Raw genomic sequence first — 12,256 nt, forward strand, 5'->3', positions numbered from 1 at the left:
GCCACCAGCAGCAGCATCCCTGCACACCCTCCTCATCAATATATGCGCTTCAGCTCCTGAATGTAAGAGCCTCACAGTCAGAGACGGCAAAGAAAAGCGGAGCCAGTGTTCATGCCGAGGAGCCGATGTCTGCCCATATTTCATATCTGACTCCATCCACTGCAAGCTGCTGACACCCCCCCCCCCCCCCCCCTTTCTCAGTCGACTCTCTCCTCTCGGGCAATCAATGGATTTACTCTGATTTGAAGAGCGTCCGGAGCCGTCTCGACTGTTGCTGTTATTGTGGTTGTAAAGAGCGGAAAAGAAAGAAATAAAGAAATAGGAAAGGGTGATGTTTGCTTTGCACAGGGTTCGTCAGTTTCACGTCTTAACCGCACTGGTTGTCGGTTCGATTGTGTGTTGCGCGAAAAGGTGAGTGCTTTTGTCATTCTGTAAAGTCAAGGTTACTGCCCCGGCTGATTGACCATAAAAAACACAGGAGTCAAGGTAATGTTTTCCTTCTTGTTTCTAGCGTCAATGAACCGGGCAACATGTCTTTCGTGAAGGAGACGGTGGATAAACTACTGAAGGGATATGATATCCGACTGAGGCCGGACTTTGGAGGTATGTGTCGTATTTACGTCCATCAATCTTGCTTCACGCCGTAGGCAGCTTCATTTTTGGCGCCATTCACAGTCTTTCATTCACAGGTGTAGGCCTATATACATTTTTATGCTGTGTAACCTCCTCCAGGGGCCCCTGTTGCAGTCGGGATGAGCATAGACGTGGCCAGCATAGACATGGTGTCAGAAGTCAACATGGTGAGTGAATTTACATATAAACACTGTTTCCTCTGTGTTTACTCGACCGCATAATACATGCAGTCATCTATGTACATTGGCACTTACACAGCATGATTTCCTAGCTCACTTGCTGTAGTAGAAGTGCTGATGTAAATCCATTTTTCCCCCTCTCAGGCCATTATGTGATGCTGAGATGGATGGGCTGGGTTTCCTGTAAGCATTAAAACATCTTTATCTCACAAACTGCCAGCGCAGTGTTACCTTACAATACACAAAACCGCTCAGCCAGGGTGTAAGAAATTAACAGAGCTTCCAACAATGCTGATGCTCAGACAATAGCTTGCTGGGAGGATAGATTAGAGCTGCAACAGTGGTTTTGCAATCAACACAGTCCACATACAAAACCTCTACTTGTTAACCTCTGGAGACACAGTGTTTCAGGAGTGCCCTTAGCAGAGAGCCATCAGGGAACTCTGGAACTTGTGAGCTGGATGCAGTTTGCCCCGTGTTGACACGTGTCCCCACATGCAGGAAAGTAACTTCAGTAGGGCTGCAACTAATGATTTCTTTTATTGTCGATTAATCTGTCGATTTCTTCCTCGTTTGGTCTATAAAATGTCAGAAAATGGTGGAAAATGTTAATCAGTGTTTCCCCAAGCCCAAGACGACGTCCTCAAATGTCTTGTTTTGTCCACAACTCAAAGATATTCAGTTTATTGTCACAGAGGAGAGAACAAACTATTCACATTTAAGAAGCTAGAATCAAAGAACTTTTTTTTTCATTATAAAAAATTACTCAAACTGAATAATCAAAAAAATAGTTGCCGATTAATTTAAAGTTCACAACTAATTGATTAGTCGATTTCTCTTTACAGCTCCAAACTTTAGGCTTTTTATCTTAAAATAGCAGCAGGCAATAACAGCAGGCAATGACCCACACTGGAAACGAGTGATAAAAAAGACATGTACAAAAGATGTGATTTTTAGACCACATTGAATGACCTGTCCATGTGAAAATTGTTCGTAATTGCTTTGGGTCCAGGCTCTAAAAAGCCACAAGCCACAATCGCTGATTCGCAGATCAACACTGTTTCATGGTCCATTGGCTGTGCAGGTGTAACCATTAGGACTTTTAGAGATGATGGCTGGTGAGTACAGTCAGTCACAAAAGCACTGTGGTCATGAGGAGTCAAATTCAGGTCAGTCAGGGATGCACCATCACAGTAAACACACGTAATGTCTGTTCCTTATCGACCAGATCTACTAAAGAGGGGAAAAGGCTACATTTTTACTGCACCATATTAGAAAATGGTCATTATTTATCTAGTGGGGGCTGTGTGTGTGGGCGGGTGTTGATCAATGGTAAGGACTCAATAGTTTCTTCACCAGTTGACTCATGGCTTTGACTTCCCAGCCTCCTTCCGGTACTGAGGGGTTTAAACAAGAGCTCCCTGTTCTTTGACGTTTCAACACACCTCAAAAGCAACTTACATTTGTAGGCTACTAGTTTGTTTAGCCAATTATGTTTTGTGGGAAACATCATTTCTGCCCAGATTATATTTACCTGAAGTGATATATATATATATACTATAGGCAAAAACAATACTTACAATCAAATATTACCAATTTCCACCCACTCAACTGCTAGGATTTGCTGTTTTTTTGTCTTATATTATATTAATTTAATGATTTTGGGGTTTTTGACTAAAAACAGCAATTTGATGACGTCAACTTGGCATTTTCACTCTTTTCTGACATTTATTATGGTGTATTCATTGTTATTATTTTATCAGTCTTGCTTTATCCTTCTGATGTTCTGTGCACCTTGATCTTCATATTTCACCTAATTCATTATATTATTATACATTATTTGTTGTAACCTCTATGTTTTGGTGTTGCTGTCTTGGACACTCCTGTGAAAGACATTTATAATATATAACTTATAGACCAAAAAAATATATCAAAAAGGTTACTGTAGTTACAGCCCTACTTCAATATTCTTAGTTGTGAACGTTCACGCAAATTACATAACACAAATAGCTAACACATTATATATTACACGAGGAGAGACTGTAAAGGCAAGCTATATCATACACATTTGAAATAATATAACATATTTTACAATAAACCTATAGTTTCAGCCGAGCCTTTATGATCCATGCAATAAGTTTTGTTTGCCAACAGTTCAGTTGCTAAATTTGGCTGACAAGCCAAGTATATTCTTTACAGAGCGAATGAAGACCAGGGAATTAGACATATGAGATCACACTTAAAATTGATAATTAATTAGTTCTATTTCTCATTGCCACCAGTTCACTGGGGGACTGTATATGTGCATTTGTGCATCTGTGCTTGTTAGATGAACAATTCCTGGCTGTGATCCAGTGTTGAAGCCAAAAACAAGACTGGTCATGCTGTTTGTTATTTTCACACCAGCGTTTGACATTTAGTGGATGCTTTTCATCCAATGCTCGGACCGTCTGTGGCTTTAGCATGGAGGATTTCTCCAGCGAGAAATGGATAATGAGTGCTTTTGTCCTGACAGTGACAGTGCCATGGTTTATCCACTGAACAACACTAAACAGCACAGCCCCGATAAATGCTGCTGTCTCTTTTTCTTTTTGTTAGGCTCTATCTTACATGGATTTCAGTAGAACTTCAGCTGCTAAATCCACTTCACCAGCCTAGTGGAATGACCCACAGGCATAATTGGGAAACTAGTTTTTAAAAGTTTACATGTATTGCTTGCTATGCTGAAATGAGGCCTGGATCATACTCCGCATGTTCTACAAGGAGCACAGATTTGCAAATCAATACTGCCACATTTTAGGCTTGCTGTGCTTATGTTCTCTAACCTGACGAGCCAGGTGGTTTGTTACATTGAAAACTGTTTGGAAAAGGGCAGGCACTTTTAAAAAAATACCTGGCAAGTGATTGGATGAACTATCTGTCTAACACGTCGGCAGTTGTTTAGAACAAACAGTCGCGACCGTCACACACACCTAAACCAAGCCCGTAGCTGCCAGTAGCACCTCACCGGACCATGATTGGTTCGGAAAGCTGGTAGTTCAGACACAAAGGTATTACTTGAAGCCTGACAAGATGGATTTTCGTGTGATATGTGATCCTGCGATTCTTGCATGATCTCGTGATATCGCGAGAATGCGCAGCTGCCGTGCAAGGTAAGACGTTCTCTCCCATACAAAGAGAATAACAGAATAGCAGAACACTTTATATATAATAAAACAAAATGATTCCAAAGCATGAATATTCCTAATTTTGTTATGTTTGCTAATTTGGAAATTGCTAATTTCTTCTATTGGTGATGCAACAGAGCCAGAGATTTTGCCTTGTATTTCACACATTGTATTTCTTCCTTGTCAAACCCTGGGACCTACATCTGCAACAATGCAACTCCACTGCGCACAGTTTGGTCTGAGATTCAGTTGTGTTATTCTAGTAGTGGCTAATGTAACATTGAGCTGCTAGCAGTGATGGGAATAACGGCGTTACTAACGGCGTTACTTTTTTTCAGTAACGAGTAATCTAAATGATTATGATCTTAAAAACGCCGTTACCGTTACTGCCAAAAAATGCGGCGCGTTACTATATTTGAAGCTGTTTTTTTCATCAGACCAACTAGATCTCTGAGTCGGCAAATACTTTTTTTTACTGTTCTTCCTTGGTTAGTGGGCAGTGCACGACGCAAGCGCATAAATGCTGACGATTGGCTGAGGTTGAGTAAAATGTCATGGTTAGCCAATCAGAGGTAGAGTTGGGCGGGTGTTCGAAAGCATGCATAGTCAGACACACAAGAACAACACAAGCGAGTCAGTCAACGAGAGAGAGACAGGTATGGCGTATTTAGGTATAAAGATCAGGCCACTTACGTTATTTGCACTACAAAGAGTGTATATATTTGTTATTTATTTTTGGTATAGTGCTTAACAAGCATAATTTAATTTTGCCCAGTTGTGGCCTGTTGAGGTGTTGTGTTATTTGTATCGATCCACTATATAAACATAATATCTACATACATGGCATTTGATTGAAGGCTAGTCTCACTTTGTCCCACAGCAACATTAAAATAGTTTAGATTTGTGTACATTGTTTCTGTTAATAATGTATTGTATTAAGTGTCCATTTCATTATAATATTCAGATTTATCATAAATAATTGAACATGCATGTATTTTGAGGTTCCATTAAAGAGGGGTAGGTGGAGGTGGGGTCACATTTGAGCATTTACAAATGTACTTGAAAGTAACACAATAGTTACTTTCTGAAGTAACTAGCTCCTTTGATAATTTGTAACTATATAACTAATTTAGTTACTTTTTGGAAGAAGTAACTAGTAACTGTAACTAATTACTTTTTAAAAGTAACTTGCCCAACACTGGCTGCTAGCCTCAAGCAGTGATGAGCGGGCTACAGGGGTCCACAGTTGTGAGCTGCCTTCTAACGCTTTCTAAATAATTTATAAACTTGTAGTCTTCAATAAATACAACATTCTTCACATATGCAGTAGTCATAGGTTATTTACATGTTAAATCATTTATGCTTTGCCTCTTATTAATTAATAATGGTGAAACTAGTTGTACAAACTCAGTAGTATATTTTAAGATGTTAGGCGGAGGGTCAAAAGAAAGGAAGGCGCAAAATATGTGTGAAACCATTCCAAATCAAGTATTCTGTTGCTTCAGGATGTCCCGGCCTACAAATCGTATCCTACAAACTAAAGAAAACATATCTGTTTGGTACAGATCCTCACAAAAATCACACTATAATCAAATTACATTTTTTCAATGAAAATTAGAATAATGATACAAAAATTATCATTCCTTCCAATATAGTGAATCATATTGCAATATCAGTCAAAAATAATCGCAATTAGATATTCCTCATATCGTGAAGGCCTATCCGTTTGTCAGTGTTTCCGTCCATTTTTTTAAATTCCAAGGTGTTGTTTGTGTTTTGTGTTGTCCGTTGTTCACAAAGCTGACAGGTCTTTTTTAAATGGTGGTTGCCGTTGCATTGGCTCATGTGTTTGACCAATCACTGTACACTTACTTCACTCAGAGTTCTTTTGTGCTGGGAGAGTACCAACTCTGAAATAGGAGTTAGAAAAGTCCCTGAAAAAAATCGTTCCTAGTTATCGCACCGTGGTGGACACAATGAAAGGAATTATGTTCCTAGAACTATGAAAAGGTTCCTCTGGTTCGAAAATGCCTGTTGATAACGCTGGGGAGGGCCAATAATTTGTTGCAGTCCCTTAATATTAATAGTGATGAATATATCCAAAGCCTCACACTATATATTCTCCTGACCCCTGTACTATAAGATCTAAACATTTATTGAGTGACTGAGTGAGTATGGCATCTGGCTCGTCCAAGAATCCACCTGGCAGGGCAGGTTGACTAACTCAGTTACTCAGACGCCTTCGCAGAGCGCAAGCTTCTGCACTAGCAGATGCTAGAGCGTCTCAGAAAGGCGCACTAATTACCTCTGAGGTTTGTTTGTGATGTGCCAGGGGCCTCCGCTGATGAGAAACACATACTAGGACAAGATCAGAGCAAGGCAAAATAGAATATGCGTGTGCTGAGTAGAGGTGTTGAAATTAATCAAATAATCGATGCATCGAATCGTGGACATGGACGATGCTGCATCGATAATCGGCCGGGCCATAATCGATTATTTCTGTTTACAATTTACTATGCCTAATAACCTTTCTGTTTACATATTCTGTTATGTTTTGCACATTCAGGAAGTGCCATGTGCTCAGTGCTGTAGTTTTGTGTATCCAATGTATTTAGTATTAGAGCACTGCAGCATGTTTTGTTTTTGAAGCTTGAAAAGCTATGAATTAAATATCCTATATGGCTTTATTGGAAACATTTATTTGACGCATCGTGATGCATCGAGATATCGAATCGAAGACATGATAATCGTAATTGAATCGGGAGATCAGTGAAGAATCACACCTCTAGTGCTGAGGCAGTGCTTGCTCGGAAACTAGTTGTACACTTACTGTAGGAATGTATCACTTTAACAAAGAAATGTGTCACTTGTTAGTGCACTGAGGGGAGTTTTTAAAAGGCTTTTTTTTGGGTATTGGACAATTAGTTAAATGAAAGGTTTGGAGGTGGAAATTAAAGTATCAACTGAATTTACTGCAGCTAGTGTTGCCTGCATTCATAATGTTTTGAAATACTCCTACTAAGAAAGTTTAAGTGCAAAATAAGGGCACTATGTGTAGGTGTGTTTTCATGATCGTGACCTCCTCTTGCAGGAATGGACAAACAGGCGTGATTCTCTGTTGCAGTAAGAGCTATCAAGGGCTTTTATTCCATTCCATTATCGAAAGTCATCATAATTTGGGGAAATTTAATTAAAATGATGGTAGAGCTCCTCGCACAGGGAAATGGACAGAGTCGGCACTGTGAATGTAGTTGCAGTAACAGGCTGAACAAGCTAGTCATCCATACGCCCACGGCTGCGTGTGGGTGTCAAAAAGAAGAAAAAAAAATCTGTCATTATGAAGAGGTGAAAAGATCTCTCTCTCCATCTCTCTTTCTCCAAATGTTCCTTCTGCCTGGTTTGTTTTTTAGAGTGCACCAGTAACACAACAAGACCATAAAGTAGCTTCCAATTTATTTGTTTGCCTTGACTATTAATCAGGTAAATTAAATGTAATGTACAGTATGTGTGCATGTAGATTTCTGCTGAATGACATTAGGGTGACTTTATTAGGTATTGAAGTTACACAACCTGGTCTGACCCTGGTTGTGCCACAATCACCAAGGTAACCTCATCCATATACTGCGCACTGCATTAAATACATCTTGGAATCAGATGTTGCCAATGCACAAACTATTTCACCCTAATTATCTTATATAAGTCTTCCAGCTATGCGAAAAGAGCATATCTTTTTATGTGTGCTCTGAGTGTGGCTTAATATACCCCCATGTCTTTTATCCGGCATCCGGCTTCCTGCCTGATGGAATGTAATTGGCCTCAGGAGAGAGCACGCTGTATAGGGTGAAGTGATGATTTAGAGTAAGCACAGCGGGCACTTCCTGGTTTGCAGTGCCAACCAACCAAGAGGACGCAAGATTTGATGGGGGATTGCCCATTCTACTGACTCTAACTCTACATTCCCATCTTGATAATAGCTTCACTCTGAGGTGCATACACCTTTAAAATGCTGCATGTCTTGGTCTGGGGAATCTAAAATTGACAGGCGCCGGCCTAGTTTCCTCTCTCAGTGCCACTCAAGCAGTCGTAATGTTGTAGCAAATAAAAAGAGGCAGGTAAACTATGAAGTGGATTTATGATGGGGGTTATTGTAAAGGTCATCAGTCAACAGTCTTATTCCACTAACTGTAATGGATGGAGCAGATATATGAGGTTTCAGGAGAGTAAAGACGCCTGCAGCAATAAAATGAAGGAGCACTACACACGTTTGGTTTTGAAACTGATTTGAAGAAAAATCCAGCCTTCCATTTTTAGGTTGATCATTATTAGTCAGTCAAAATTTTTTTAGCATGAACGTACACACGCATGAATAATGTGAGTGGGTTGGACCACTCGGGAATTTCTTTCCAACTAAGAAACATTCAAAATACGACAATGTTTGTGAATGGGACATCTGCAAGTGCTAGCTAACAAATCTTTTCCTATGAGTGATTCTCGCATGAACCTCTTTGTCTGTTTCTTGCTGTTGGTAGACATTACTGTACACTGTGTCACTGTTTAACCAGAACAACTCTGGAGATCAAAAGAAGTACATAAAGGGTCTAATTTTGTATTTTTTGTTTGAAAATGACTGGGTTCACACATTGGGTTCCCAACTGAGCTGATCTCTGTACATCTCTAATCCATACACTTTAAAAAGTTAGTTAATTCCACTTACTACATAAATCTACTATGCTTTCCCCTTTGAGGCCTGTGCTGATGATGCCTAAACTTTGGCTACTTCCCAAACAAAAAACCTCTGGAACCTGTTTTGCCACTCTAGCTGCGCCTTTTCTAACTGCATATGTTATTTCAGCATATACTGTATGACACACTTCTGGGACCATTCAATAAAAAAACTTTCACACTGCATTTTCCTACAATCCAAAGATAATGGCCAACCCAAAAATTAATCCATCAACTTATAATAGCTTTACATGAAAAAGCAAATCCTTAAGAAACAAAATCTTCAAGAAAAGGATGTGATATACACCAATGCAGTGTCACAGTTGCTCTGTTCATTTAAGAGAACATGTTTTATTTGTACATTTACTACTGTTTGCTTCCTGTCTTCTCTCCCTCGATCTCTATCCCTCTTACCTTGTTATGAGGCAATACATCATAAAATATTAGACAGTGAGGAAATTATCCTGTATATTGCAGGCCAACACTGTCATTTGGAGGAAAAGCCCAATTTACCTCCCCCATGTTTGCTCTCGCGCTATTTTTACCATTCTATAGCAGCAGGAGGAGGGGGATAGGACCTCGCTGAGGGATTCCCCTGCACTGCGGTGATATACTGCCTCTGGGCCATCCCAAGGGAGGGCTCCGAAATTACATTGAAGTGACGCAAATTGCTTTACTTGAACGTGGGTTCATGTGGAGTACATGGAGATTACATACAGTATATCATCGTTTTTTTCTCTCAAAGATGTGAAGTTTAGCCGGGGAAAACTTGCAGAGCGGCGGTGTGTCAGGTGTAATGATCATTTCTCTCCAGTTTATTAACACATTTTCCATTCACTCCTATTGTGCTGCAGCCTATGATGATGAGCTGGTGGCAGCATATGCTCGGGACAAGAGAGCATATGCCATATGACAAACAATGTTAGCAGGATATTTCCTAGGTACTGTTGGTATCACGACGTAGCAGTCAGTATGGTAGCGCTGCAGAGAGATGGTGAGAGGGAGAGATTAAATTGAATATGGGTCAGTTCACAGCCAAAACTCTGCTTATCTGAATTCTCACACACCCTGAATGAAAGTGTTTATCCAGTCGAGTTAATTGAATAATTGAGGCTTGCTGGAAATCATTTCCACTGGTCACTGTCATTATCTCTGCTGAAAACATATGCTAATAACCAAACAGCAATGGTAAAGCTGTGTGTATTGGGAATTTATGAGTTGTGGGAAATGGGGGGTGGTCAATAATTCATAATCCATAGTCCTAGTTTATAGCAAATCTGTGCCCACCTCCCTTGAGTTCCACGGCAGGTACTGAGAAGCTGCACTCGTCCTCATCTGAAATTCAATTTGATTGTCCCCATGCAATATTGATGAGGATGGCCGCATGTTTGTACAGGATACCAGGTTAGTTTAAATCATTTATGTCTTACGAGGCTGGTGCATTGTAGCCGCTTGCTGCGCTGCCCACCTGCTGACACTCTGGCGGGAGATGGAAATGCATACCTAAAGCGTGATACCGCCCGGGGGAGAAGCGGGGGAGAACCAGGAGGGTGAGAAGTGCAAGGCAGTGTGAAAGAGATATTAGTCATTTGTAGGGATTAATGGGGGGTAAAGTTAAAGTGGTGATGGAGGAGACGGGGAAGTCTACAGTACTCATTCTTACAGCAAATGTAATTTTCACCACATGCTGTGATCAATCCACATTGACCACTTTAATGAGACTGTGACTGATAACATATTTTACCCTTTGTGACACTAAATCCTGGAAACTGACAAGGATTTATTTGTATCATTTAGAGGAACAGAAGAATGGTTAACTCCATGCTATGACTGGTCAACTGTTAGCTTCCTGCATTGGCAAGTAATTCAAAGGATGAAGACGAACCCATGTAGGAAGAAGTTATTACTGTTTTTATCACATGGCCAGTAGATTCATATACCTATTCTGAGCAAAAATACATCCGCCAGAGCTGTATATCCTATAGAATGAGAGAAAAAGAGAAAGTAGTCCCTGCTATATAATGGCAAGATTAACCAACTCTCCCTTGCCACAAAAAGATGTGTGACTTTCAAGAACCTAACACAACAGACTACACCTTAATTATACCGGCTTAATTATACCAGCTTAATTATATTTCACCTTAAGCCCCAACCAGTACTGAATGGCAATAAGTATGTGTTAATAAAACACAAATGTATTTAGAAAAAAACAAATATGCACAATTTAAGCATAAAAATTAACTGAAGTAAAAAAAGTCATTTTTGACACAGGACTCAACTGAAAGAGGAACTTCAAGTGGGTCCTTAGATCAGAATTCAATTCAATCAAGAATTATTTGATAAAGAATGGTCATAATTGAAGCATAAACATCCTGACCTTTTGTCCCTAGAGTTGGTCAAGCTCCAAAGGAGCCTCCTAGAATTCCCATAATACAACTCAATAGCATCTTTCATTAGGCCCCCTGCCTCCAAAATAGCCATTCTTAAACCCCACACCCAAGCTTCCTGTGAAATATTTTTAGTGTCAAAGCTAAGCTAAAATGACCCTGATGACAACATCAGGGTAATTTTTTTGGAAAAGCTCCAGAGACACAGAGGCTATTATACAGCTGTTTTCACATGCTGGGTAGAGCCAGTAATTAAAGAGGTACTCCAGCCAGTTAGTATTACAGTTGCATTATCTTAAGGGACTCACAAAAGCCAGTTTAAAAAATGCAATAAAGCATCTTTTCCTGACTTTTAGTCCGTAGTATGGGTAAAATGCTACAATTCCCACAATGCAACTCAATGGCATCTTAATCTCATATGTACCAATCCCCTACTAAATGGCAACTTGTTTCAAACCCCACACCACCAGAATGTAATGCAGGGTTATTTTTTTCAAGTAGTATTCTATATTATGTATTATGACAAGTAAACCATACTTCACATGCTAAATTGCTGGCCTGCCCCTTTAAATGTCCTATAGTTTCAGGTGGGATGAGTTTAAGCTGCATATTTCCAACACATTTTTTACCACCCACATCATTTTACCATAAACCAATGGAGATCATGAACTAGAAGCTTTCAGAGCCCCTTGGGGTAAAGCAGGTGTTGGGACCAATGGGATTTTAAGGAAATCACACTTACTTTTAGGGCTGCAGCTAATGACCATTTCCATTATTGATAAGTGTATTGTTTTGATTAAACATTTAGTTAAAGGACAGTGAAAAATGGCCATCACAAGCTCCCAGAGCCCATGGTGACCAACCAACAGTCCAAAAGATTTTTTTTTTTAATCAATTTACAATGATATGAAAGAGAGAAAAGCAGCAAATCCTCACATTTGAAAAGCTGGAAACGGAGAATGTTTGGTAATTTAGCTCGATAAATGAGATTAGATAATAGATCACTAAAGGTAATTGCAATCTTAGATTTTTGGGGGCTGCAGATACCAAACCGGCCATGGTTCCACCACTATACATTTATGGCTCAGTGCCAATGAGCTTTCCTTGTCATGCTGGGGGAACAATCTGTATCCTGTGCTGACTAAGATCATCCTTGTTCACATCTCTG

General features: G+C 39.9%; 1 protein-coding gene across 3 annotated transcripts in view; it reads left to right on the forward strand.

Moving 5' to 3' along the window:
* The first annotated feature begins 331 nt into the window (after positions 1-331).
* The window catches only part of LOC144512669 (gamma-aminobutyric acid receptor subunit beta-3-like), a 33,176-nt gene continuing 21,251 nt past the window's right edge, over positions 332-12,256 (forward strand). For 2 of the 3 annotated variants that reach the window (XM_078243507.1, XM_078243508.1), the window contains exons 1-3: positions 332-411; positions 512-603; positions 733-800. In XM_078243507.1, the coding sequence (XP_078099633.1) occupies positions 332-411; positions 512-603; positions 733-800 (240 nt within the window). Of the gene's footprint in view, positions 412-511; positions 604-732; positions 801-9,392; positions 9,420-12,256 lie in introns of those variants that run through there. The other variant, XM_078243510.1, reaches the window with a different exon arrangement.

The sequence above is a fragment of the Sander vitreus genome, chromosome 24 (genome assembly GCF_031162955.1).
Source record: "Sander vitreus isolate 19-12246 chromosome 24, sanVit1, whole genome shotgun sequence".
NCBI lineage: Eukaryota > Metazoa > Chordata > Actinopteri > Perciformes > Percidae > Sander > Sander vitreus.